A 13,076-nucleotide genomic window follows, 5' to 3' on the forward strand; every position below is an offset into this window, starting at 1 on the left:
AATATAACTATAGTTACATACATTTATTTAAAATGGGCATCGCTTTAGTTGAAAGGATTATATTTGGGCTGCATTCTGTGAAAACCGTTCTTAATGCATTTTCGTAGTGTCGTTCCAGATTAGCCTGTGCAGCCCACACAGGCTAAACAGGGACGACACTTATGCTCGCTTGGTCATTGTCGGCTCGATGACTACTTAGATGTACCCTAAGTACTCCTACGTATGCAACAATGTACCCCGTGTACGGAAAATATACTAAATCGTACTCGGGAATACTTACGCTAAATTGGTCGTTGTCGGCTCTTTTTTTTCAAATTAATGTTCATATATTTGTCAATATTCTGTAAAATGGCCTCTGTATAATCAAAAATCATACTCAAATTCATTTCTCTGACACAAATGCACATTCAGAACACTTCCTTGACGAAAACAATACCGTTTTAAGATTCGGTAGCGCGCGTTTTACGATATCGGATTTTAAGGCGAGATTAACAATCGGTTAAAGTCTGATATTGTCCGGGTGCCTTTAAGCGTATTTTCCGTACCCGGGATACATTGCAGTATACTTATGAGTACCCGGGGCACTTTTAAGCAGTACCCAAGCCGACAATGATCAATTGAGCGACACCGCTTTTACGGAATTGTTCGTTAAAACGACGTCTCTTTTAAATCCAGTCAAGGCGGAGAGTGACGTCTCTGATTAGCCCGTGTGGGCTGCATATGTTTATCTCTGACGACACTTCACGCACATGCACTAGGCCCGGATTTCCCAGAGCGCGACCCATATATCAAGCAGTAGATGAGAATACATAGCTATCACTGTAAAATCAATGCTCTCCCAGTTATCAAACCATACTGAGGAAATACATCTTCTGTACATACAAAGTCCATTCATCGTTGTTTGCCTGACAATTCGCAATGAATTGAAGTCCTGATGCGCATATATTAAACCACATGGGCATAAGTGAGGGGGTTGTAATAAAAATATATAGCTCGATAGGTGAATCTGTATAGTTTCTTACCAATCAACCAAGCTTCCATTTAAGTTACGATATATTAAACCGAATTTTAATTTATGCAATGTCTAACACTTAAAGAGAAGTTAAATGCATTGAAGGCGTTGCTCCTATGCTATTTTTATCTTTATGCTAGCATTTTGTAGAAAATGGAAATGGCATTGTCTCTTTTAAAATGTATGTATCAAATATTGTACGATCAATTTCTTACACATACATGTAAAATAAGTACATGTTTTAGTAAAAAACCAGTTGTTAAAAACGTCTATGCCAACAAACAGACATTTAGTACATCCTACATCCATACCTTAGTAAATTTCGCTGTATTTCTACACTTCACATTTGCAAAAGTTCTTGAGGGACTACCATTTAAGTGAGTTTTAGTGGAATCTACCTGCACCTTTACTTTAAGCACCGATACAGAGGCACATGACTGCATAAGAAACAACAGGCTAAAAATATACGTGGCTCATATGAATATATTCTATAATTTAATTGAAAAAATATTTGTTTCACGCCAACGTTAAATAGGGATTCTTTAATTATACACAAAATGTATATCATATAGTTTTTTTTCTTAAAAATTCTTCGTCACGATGTGATAAACGACAATAAAAAACAAAAGTGTAGATATATTCTGATGAAAAATGACAATCACACGTGCGTTGTATAAAAATAAACCTATACAATTAATCAGTGCATGATCTTGTGTACACAAAATCGCACGATGCGTGACATTTCAATAGATTTTTTTCGTATAATAAAAACGAGTCCGACAGACAGTAACCCACCCTTGCGTAAAAAGCCCACAGTCGACGCGCACGCGCACACATTCTACATATAGTAACATGACGTAATGTGAGTACTCATTACCAAATATGGTTACTACACTCATGTCCATAAAACGGATCATCGATTTAAGGTAGCGCACCTCTAATGATTTCCCGCGATTTCTTCGAAGGTTGAAGAGCCTACTATTAGGTGCCGTAGCCTAGTGGTTAAGGCGATAGATTAGAAATCTTTTGGGATATTCCCGCGCAGGTTCGAATCCTGCCGACGACGTATACTTTCTTGCGACGCGTTTTATTTATTTTCTAACGTAATTTGATTTAATATGGCATATAAGCTATATTTATTGTTAAATATGTTGCAATTTTTATGCACATTCTTCAATTATTAAAATTTAAACAACGTTATGGCGAAATTGGGTGATTTACTGTTGAAAATACGAACCATGCATGTTGCATTTTTATTTTTATTTCAAAAAGTAAACGGTAAATCTGTCTAGTTCTTGGTATTTTTGCTGTATATAGTGTTTCTATAAAAACTAAGTTTAAAATATGACTTAAATGATACTATTTTGAATTTTATGACATTTTGTTTTTAACCGACCCAATTTTTACTTGGCTGAAATCACTTACATTTCATGGCGCTCTTCCATAGATAAAAATTTGTAAAAAATAAATGTCTTTAAAAGAATACTTATTTCGTCTTGTTTAAACTTTAAACACCTTTACAGCATCTGTACACACCAACTGCATGCCCATATTTGAAAATTTGAATGAATTATGGAACTTTTATATACCCCAGGGGTGAAAATAAACTGGACAAAAGCCGAGCGTGGGGGTGGTTTTGAAAAAATCGGTATATTTTTTTAAAAAGCATGGAAACCTACCTACAAATGTGCATGTAGTTCAGTGAAATGATGCTGATTAAGAAAATAATTAATTAGATTATATTTGGAGATGTGCCCATTAGAGGTGCGCTACCTTAAACCGCATTCAAAATATTGTATAAAAATAAGCACGTGTTTTCCTTTGCCGAACTATGTTCTTGACATAGCCTATATAAGAAACACAATAAACATATAATATGTTAATTGTTAAAGCTGGGTTCCCACTGCCGATCAGATCAATTCGATCAAGCCCGACCAAGCGATTGGTTACTGGTCTGGTTCGGTCGGCATGAGTGGTCGGGGGCGGTCGGGTATGTCGGTATTGGTCGGGCTTCCTACCGTATATTTTTTGACATGTCAAAAAATATCGAGTAGCGGTCGAGTACAAAATGGATCGAGAAGCGCTCGGGAAGTGGTCGTGTATTAGTCGAGTAGAAGATGGGGTTGATCGTGAAGCAATCGTGTGGCGATCGGATTGACATCTGGCCCTATTCCACTACGAAAACAAGCCCACGATTCGCTACAATTTATCACATTTATTGAATCGGGAAGACTAGTGACAGTCTACGATTTAGTTACGACACTGGTACGATTGAGTTACGACGAATCGTGGTGTACGGTTGAAGTCTTGCGAATAGGATCGCGACTTCACTACGATGTGTAAGAATCTACTGCGACTGTACTACGAACGATGCAGATCTGTCACGACTAAGCTAGGACATCACCGAAAGCACCCATGATTTAGGCGCCAATATCTATTGATATTGATCATTATTTACAATGTGACCTACATTCTTCTGTGAACATGCCCTCTGTTCCTTTTTTGGCGCCAGATCAAAATTGGAAGTGCGACGAAGAGCAGCTGTAGTATTCTTCGATTGTATTCTTACTTATCTTCCCCCTGCCCTTGCCTGTTCTTGCCATTTTTGATTATAAACATATTATCTGTTATTCATACAAAGCCTTAACAACTGAATGACTGAAAAACCGAGAAGCTCTGTTTACTAGTATATACCACACCCATTCTCCGAAAATCGCAACTGTTTCGTAACTTAATCGCAAGAATCTTAGCGGGCTCGCAACTCACTCGGGGTGAACTCGTGAGAGTCTTGACAAAATCGTATCTGATTCGTAGACAGATCACGTGATCACCGATTTCCCGATTGAGTCACGATTTACTTACGATTCCATTACGACGCCCAAGAACGCACTACGACGCTGTTACGAGTCAACTGCGATTAAATTTAGTCTTGGAGGTCCTGGCCAAATTTTAAACACGTTTAAAAACTGGCCACGATTTTTCGGTAGCTCACGAGTTGCAAGAATCACCTACGACTGGTTCACGACTAGCTACGAATGAGTTAAGACCTTCGCCGATTGAGCTACGAATTTCCCCGACCTCAAAATATTAGAAATCGGGATAAATCGTGGGGAATCGAGGAAGATAGGTTTCTCTACGATTCTATACAATAAACCTGACATAATACTTATTTTGTTTGCTAAGTAATTCGAAAGTTATTGCCATACATTTATTTATACTGTTAAACGGTTTGTCATGTACAAATGTATTCATACAGGTAGTATACGGCTGTATTTGTTCGACAGTTTAGGCTCAAAGGGCCTTTTTTACAAAAAACATTAATCGTAATTTTCATTGATATTCATAAGTGTTCTTTTTATTTTGGCAGACTGAATTCAAACCCCGGAAAACATCTCTCTGGAGCTCTAACCATCTGTCCCACAACTGTAATTGTTCAATCTCTATGATGATTAAATTGATCAGTGAACAACAATTTTTGAAGTTTTTATTCTCAAAGTTTCAATACACGGCCGTTCGCGACTTTGTACGACTGAAGTACGACCATCACGATCTGGTCGTGTGAAGATCTGGTGGCGATCGAGCTGAGGTCCACTTGGTCGAGCCGAGATCGTATAGGACTCGCGTATAGGTCGAGTTGATCGAGCAGAAATCGGAATTGGTTGAGTGGACGTCGTGAATGAGTCGTGTGGGGGTCGTGTAGTATCGACAAGAGGTCGAGAGGAAGTCGTGTATACCCTTTTTAGTCGAGCTTGGTCGGGTTTGGTCGGGAAATTTCCGTGATCGGGATGATCGAGTTGATCGGATCGGCAGTGAGAACCCACCTTTATATGCATGTCTATATTTATGATTATCTATATAAGCATTACGATTTTTATTCCGAATATGATTATAGTGCAGGTGGTGGTGGCGATGGCGGTGGCGATGGCGGCGGCGGCGATGGTGGTGGAGGAGGAGGTGGTTATTATTTTATTGAACATCAAATAATAATACAAGCCAGCTTGTCTCATTAGCAAACTGTTCTTGTTTGTTCACTTTTAATATTCGTTACACCAGTCGCTAGCGGTTGTGCACACTTTTGTGATTTTTTAAGTTGGAAAATATTTAAAACGGTCGCAATAATTTCGCAGAATGTTGAAGTGGAATATAACAAATATACTCGTCAATACAAGGGGAATAACTCCTAAATGAGATTCGCATGATAAAGTTCTTGTTCACGCCCGTCTGTACGACTAATGCTAATTTTCTTGTTACTGTTCTTATTAAAATGTGGTATAATGAGCATATAGTTGATTATCTTAAAATACCAATCCTGGAAAAATACGAAATCGTCGAATGCCAACAAATGATATATGTAGTATACGTAATGAATCAGAACTGCGTTACTGATTGGTAGAATGGAAGCACTAATGATAATCTACGAACATTAATACTGGAAAATTACGATTAGTTGAATGGAGGTATGAATGTCTTTCTAGGAATATAATTTTTGAAAAGTATGATTTTGTAGCTGTAGCGTTGGGCAGCTTCTACACATGTGTCATCTTTTCAAAATAAAATAAGAATTAATACAGCCGCCTGCATTTAGATAACCGAAAAGACGTGCACGAGATAATGCAATTTGAAGGACTTTTTCCAATTAAAAGAACAACAGAACATACATCTACTTTAAAAAATCTACCACAGACCATACAATTTCTTAAAATTAATTCCCGATTATTCGGGAACATTCAGTTTAAATGAGAAAGCAAGAACCCCACAATAGGAAAATCAAAATCATCCTACAAAAAACGCCAATTGTGTGTACTAAAATCTTAAATACTATACAAGTGAATGCATTTTGGACTATATTGTCACCAGTAGTATAAATCATTGAGAAAAAGCCATAAATCGATCTGACTCGTCGAGAAGGATGTATAAAATACTTAAGTGCCATTCATCTTAAGCGTTTATTACATAAGTTATAATACCATGAAACGGAATGTTTAAAAACAAAGGATTGCCTAACACACTCCTCTCTATACAAAATTGTAATATTCTCCTTTAACAATCTGGACTAATTATTTTGCAACCGATTGACACATTTCTCCCCTTACGTTTTTTTTAACTTTTGGTTTCATATGTGCAATATAGATTACATGTCTCTATATAAACAAGAAATGAATCACATACGTACACGTACGTTATATTCAAGATAAAGTAATTGAAGAAAAGCCACGAACATCCATTCAATATTGTTTTCCATACACAATTTAGAACAGTGAAACTATAAAGAAATTAGTATTTAATGGATGCGTCATATACACAGATGTTAACCCCTCCCGGACAATGTTTGGCCATAGACATATACCGGTACACTAGTCAGCTATAACTAACAAAAATCCATACTTCTGTCGAAATTGATTGCGATTATTTACAAACATGAAACCTGCATTCCTTAAAATACACGATTTAAGATAACAAAGTACAGGAACGATATTAACGAAGACAATTTGCATGTCTCTTTAAGCCAAAATCCACAGAAAATAAGTAAACGTATTTAGAAAGGGCAGTTGTCCTCATGAATTTTAGATAATGATTTAATGACATTTTCTATTTGTATGGCTTTATTTGTTATAATGGCAGGGTTTCGGATACGCTTGGTGCAAAAGGCATATATACGCACAATGCTTGTTTCGAACGGCACTTTATACACGTTTTTAAAAATGATTAACAAAACTTTATGATTTACTGTCTCTTGTTAAGTAAGTTGACGATTGAAAAACGATTTATGCAGAGGTGAATTTCTTAAATGGGCTTTTTACAAGGAAAAAACATACTATTATGTTTTTTTGCATTCACATGTACATTTGCAGTTAGAACTTTTATAAAACTTTGACATTAAAACCACAGGTGGTTAGCGTGTGGCTATGATATTAATTAGTGAAAACCTCATTTTGAATGATAAATTATCATATTATAACGAAAAATCATTTTTTCTGAAAAAAAAATTCACTATCAAATATATATATATATATATATATATATATATATATATATATATATATATATATATATATATATATATATATATAACTATATATTTGATAGTGATTTTTTTATAAAGAAAAGTTGATTTTAAAATGTAAATTCTATTAATAATCTTGACATGTAAAATTCTATTTAACAATTTTCGATTCATGAAAATTATGACAGGCAAGATACGAAAGTAATGATGGTATAATAATAATGATAAAATTTTAATAATAATAATGAAAATTATAATTATAAATTTATAAAATAAATAAATAATGAAAAAAGAAGTAATTGTAATATTAGCAACAATAATTCATGAATTATTATCATATTACAATAGATACGGTCTACTCACGTTTGGTAACAAATTTCTTTCGTATTGAGAGGACAGTTTATTACGCTACGCATCAAAACACATACACTTATACTTTATGGATTTGTATACACCTGGGGCGGAATTACATGGGATCCCATATGAGCATGTCGGTATGTCATAGATGCAATCAAGATAACAGCATAACGTGAAAAGGGAAGCTAAATTCAATGGATGCCCGTATATCTGTTTTATTTGTGTACATGAGTTAACAATTTCAACGAAGATTTCATACGACACAACTGTCAATGTGTCCTTTTTTTGTAAAAAGAAAAGGAATACATGTACATTTATTTCAGACATGGGTGTATAGATTTATGTGAGCTGTTACTTTGGTTTGTTGACATAATCATCAATAGGCATCGATTTCTTTAACGTTCTCTTGATATCGTGCGGAGACGAATTTCATGTTTCTAGCTAATGTGGTCTTGTTATTTGACCCATGGAACTCAAATGGTTGTGGCGTCTTTCTTACCTTCCAAGTATCAAACATTTAAACATATATACACCTACTACTTTTACCCATAAATAAATCACCCACTTAAATGAGTGTCCTACTGAGAATAATACCGGTGACATAAGTTTTTGCCTATGGACCTTCGGTGAATATATATCACGTCATGAGGAACTTTAAAACAGGTTAACCAGAAAAATGATAAATCAAGTACATTTATGAAAAACCTATTTCACAGGTTGATGTGTCACAGATGTTTCTAAAAATGTAGGCAATTTATTGAGTACTGCAATTTATGTAAGGTGGCACCGTTAAACCAATTTCGCTGCTATCTACATTTACATTTTACGTGCCAGTATATACGAGAAGTAGTTTCATATCGATTTTATAAAAGTAAAACACTCGAGGGGAAGTCCTGCAAAATGATAGCTAACTGCCTTGACATAGTTGTGAATAGTTGTTTAAAGCATTTACTACATTCACTCGCTTTTGAAATAAAACCTGCGAACTCACGCTTTATTTGTCAGTTTCTTGCTAATAGCTTGCAACATTAATTAGAGATGTTTCACAGACACGGATGCCGAGACATTGCGTTTTGGGAAGGAGAACAAGAGATATATCGCCAACGCAGATTGTTAATAAATGAACTTTTTTATTTTAACATTTAAGTCGCATTGTGGCCATCGTTTATCTTGGCATTGCAACTGCGACACTGACCTTTGAGCTAGAGAGACACATGTTAAAAGTGATCAATTGCAGTAAGCACTTTTAAAATGTCCTTATAAATGATGAAATAGAAGTGAGAACAAGATGTATGACGGTCGTCTTTGACAATCGGCCTCTAAGCTTGACCTTGGCCATTGAAGAAGGGTCACGAGTTATTCGCGTTAGACGCCCTCTCCACGTGGCTTTCATTCGCCACACGATTTGATTTTCGCATTGCCTAACAAATTCTGAAGGTGCAGAACAGCTGTTTTAGTGAAACTTTGAATGAAAGTATGGCATGAAACTTAAAGCAATGGTTAAGAGAGTTCCGCGTAAACTAAAATGACATAATAAATAAAAAGTAACAGCCCAGAAGCTGTGCTAAGCATGTTTGACAATCGCTTGATAAATCTCCCTCACGTGGAGGTAATTGACACATGTAGAATATGAAAGTGTCTAGTTGTTCGCATTCTAAATACTATGACGTTTTCTTACGTTATACTCGTACAACTTGAAACCAAAACTTCGTGTTCCCTAGATAGTGTGTCATAAATCGGTTGTTCCTTAGTACAAGAAAGACAAACAACTCAACTTTGACGCAGGCACTTCGTATGCATTGAACCTGAATATGCAAATACTTGGTAACAAATGTCACGCTACAATATCTTGGAAAAACTGCCACGTGGCATTGTAACATTCTTATTGGATAAATACCTTCAAAAGAGACGGGTCGCTGATTATGACAAATTGGCAACTCACTTTCGTGCACAAGTCTTACACAAACGTGTAAATAAAAGCCTATATCTCCACCTTTCGTAGCTGATTCAATGTCTATAACCACAGGGACAAGCACTTAGAGGACGACTTATATTTCCTGTCGCTCAGTCAATAGGACTACATTTCGTGCGCATTTTAAGGTATAATGCGATGCAAAATTACTTCAATAAATGCGAAATCGACGCAAAGATCACTAAGACGGATGATGGCAATTTCTAGAAGCGGTATCTTATAACTACACGAGTTGGTAGATGTATCTTAAGCCTATAAAAGTTGTATATTTTCACATACCCGATTAACCCTATTTTAAGTGCCGGGACTGAAATAGTGTTTGTTTTCCCGGTTGACTTTACATGTTTGCTTTATTCGATCCTATTCGCTAAATTAACTTTTGATACATTAACAAAAATAACCAAAAGAAATAATGATTAATAACGGTTGTGAAGACAGTTTTGGAAGCAGGAGAACTTAATTGAAAAGAATGTTGACATTGTATGGCTTGACAACGGGACCATCATTCTTTTGATAGTTTGTTCAAGATTCAAAAAGTGCAGAACCTATTGTGAGAACGGACCGAATTGTTGAGACGACTTTGAGGCTACGGACGATACAGGATGGTTCCCTATAAGAAAAGTTTTCCTTACGCTTTTCGCTCATTGAACTGAATGAAAAATAAGTGATGCAATACATAAAAGGAAAATATCATATGAATCCATATAGTTACGTAGCGAATATGTAGATGGTGAATATTCTGATGTAACAGGAAGGTCATTTACCATACTATTGCAATATTGCACTTAAGGTCAAAATGTGTAACATACAATGTGATACAAAAACCAAAATAATATTTCCTACATAAAATGTATGATAATAAGAAAATAATAATAATAATAATATATATGATAAATAATAATAATAATAATACTAATAATAATAATAATAAGAAGAAGAAGAAGAAGAAGAAGAAGAAGAAGAAGAAGAAGAAGAAGAAAAAGAAGAAGAAGAAGAAGAAGATGATGATGATGATGATGATGATGATGATGATGATGATGAAGAAGAAGAAGTAGAAGAAGAAGAAGAAAAAAGAAGAAGAAGAAGAAGAATAAGAAGAAGAACAAGAAGAACAAGAAGAAAAAGGAGAATAAGGAGGAAAAATAGAAGAAACAAGAAGAACAAAAACAGCAGCAACAAAAAAACTAATAATAATCAATATGATAATATACATAAATAAATAGCGCATAATGTCAGTAATTATAATAATTTTTATTATGGTAAATGCAATACTACTGCCAATACCAATTTAATAATAATACTACTAATACTACTACTAATAATACTAATAATAATAATAATAATAATAATAATAATATTATTATTATTATTATTATTATTATTGATAATAATAATAATAAGTGACATAGAATAAAAGTGCCAATTTTCCATATCAAACGCAATTGCTATCAAATTTAACACTAAAAAAACTCACATTTGCTTCCAGTCTGTATCCAAATGACAATAGAAATGTATTTTGCATAGGGGAGCATGTTCAAACACGCTTGTGTTGAAAAACGACATCGATATTTATAAATATTTTAGGGATCCCTCGTTGTTTTGAGCGAAAGCGGAGGTTAACGCTGTATAGATATAATTATATACATGCTTTACAGCTACAGCTTTACATAACGTGCTATGTTCTTTATATATCTCGTTCGGTATCATTATCATATTCGTCTGCTCGCGTGCTTAAATAAGAGTGTATCGACATATATGTATATAATAATAGTTGTATATATACTTCATATGACAAAACTTGAAAATAAACGTTTTTACACACTCACATTGGCTTGATTTTTAATAATTAATTTAATATAATATAGATGTGCATTGAATAAATTAACCGATAGGACAAAAAAGTATAAATCTGTATTGTACATATGCATCTAAAGGGTTTTGTTAACAGGTTTTCGTGCTTTGAAAAATGCCATTAAATGAATTTACAAACACATCGGTAATACTTATAATAGTTTTAAATAACTATTTAAACAAGAAACAATATTTCTTACAATAAATTAAAGAATATGTCAGATGTGAGGTTCGAATCCAAAAGCTAACTCGGAACCACACGGCCACCTTTGCTATTAAAAATAATGGTATGGTTAACCCATTTATGCCTAGCGTCTAGAAAAAAGGCCTTGGCAAACAGCGTAGACCCAGATGAGACGCCGTATGATGCGGCCTCTCATCTGGGTCTGCGCTATTTGCTTAAAGGAATTTATGTAAACAATCTAAATATAGAAATAAGTATACTAGAAATCCCTAATTATGGAAATAAATTGATCCCATTTAGAAGGATGGGAGAGGATGGGAGAGTCCACTAGGCATAAACGCTATATCGGTAATACACGTTTTTGCTAAATTAGCGATGACAAGAGTTTCAAACGCTGTTTCCTTTACAATGTTTTTGGTTCATAAAGGTATGGCACTTAACCTATTAACTTTGACATGTTTTACATATATTAAATAAAATAGTATTGCTGTACCACTTTTGAATTAATTGTTTTCAGATTGCTATTATACCTACATGCAATGTGTATGTGTTAATGTATATGCAAGGGTCGGTGGCCGCATAGCTAACTAGAAATGGCGCGGCAGAGGCCGACGCGTATCCCCATGCCGCATGTTTGACCCAGGGGCGCCCCAGGGTTGGTAATGGGGCCATGCATAGTTGAGATTGACCGTATTGTCATAAGAGAAGTTCAGTATCAATTAGAAGTGAATCGGTGTAGAAATGAAGAAGTAATAGTAAAAGGCAATTTTGGGTGGGTGTGGCCTATGTTGGTGGGGCACCCCAGGGTTGGTAATGGGGCCATGCATAGTTGAGATTGACCGTATTGTCATAAGAGAAGTTCAGTATCAGTTAGAAGTGAATCGGTGTAGAAATGATGAAATTATAGTAAAAGGCAATTTCGGGTGGGTGTGGCCTATGTGGGCGGGGCGCCCAAGGGTTGGTAATGGGGCCATGCATAGTTGAGATTGACCGTATCGTCATAAGAGAAGTTCAGTATCAATTTGAAGTGAATCAGTGTAGAAATGAAGAAATTATACTAAAAGGCGATTTTGGATGGGTGTGGCCTATGTGGGCGGGGCGCCCCAGGGTTGGTAATGGGGCCATGTATAGTTGAGATTGACCGTATTGTCATAAGAGATGTTCAGTATCAATTTGAAGTGAATCAGTGTAGAAATGAAGAAATTATAGTAAACGGCAATTTCGGGTGGGTATGGCCTATGTGGGCGGGGTGCCCCAGGGTTGGTAATGGGGCCATGCATAGTTGAGATTGACCGTATTGTCATAAGAGATGTTCAGTATCAATTTGAAGTAAATCTGTGTAGAAATGAAGAAGTTAATGTAAAATAACATATAAAAAAATGAGTAAAAATCTCTGAACTGGCTCCAACCCAACCCACATAACTTTTGACCCACGGGTCAGATCAAAATTCCAAATAGTGCAGGGTCGCACATATGCTCATAGCTACCATGTGTGTAAGTTTCAAGGTTCTAGTGCTTATAGTGTAGGAGGAGATAGTGGCCAGGACGGACGGACGGCGGAGATAACCACAATATCCCCACGCTTTTCAAAAAGCGTGGGGATAATAAACTATCTATTCTACATGTATTCAATGAAGCGATACAAAACTCTGACATGGCTAAGAAATGCAATCGTCTCGTTTATGAATAATCCTCA

General features: G+C 35.5%; 1 protein-coding gene across 2 annotated transcripts in view; it reads right to left on the bottom strand.

Annotated features, from left to right (window-relative positions):
• LOC127874669 (cyclic AMP-dependent transcription factor ATF-3-like) overlaps positions 1-10,894 on the bottom strand; it is a 116,273-nt gene extending 105,379 nt beyond the window's left edge. Inside the window, exon 1 of one of the 2 annotated variants that reach the window (XM_052419147.1) lies at positions 10,820-10,894. In XM_052419147.1, the coding sequence (XP_052275107.1) occupies positions 10,820-10,867 (48 nt within the window). In that variant the 5' untranslated portion in view covers positions 10,868-10,894. Of the gene's footprint in view, positions 1-7,379; positions 7,522-10,819 lie in introns of those variants that run through there. The other variant, XM_052419153.1, reaches the window with a different exon arrangement.
• Between the last annotated feature and the right edge of the window lie 2,182 nt (positions 10,895-13,076).

The sequence above is a fragment of the Dreissena polymorpha genome, chromosome 3, assembly GCF_020536995.1.
Source record: "Dreissena polymorpha isolate Duluth1 chromosome 3, UMN_Dpol_1.0, whole genome shotgun sequence".
Taxonomy (NCBI): Eukaryota; Metazoa; Mollusca; class Bivalvia; order Myida; family Dreissenidae; genus Dreissena; species Dreissena polymorpha.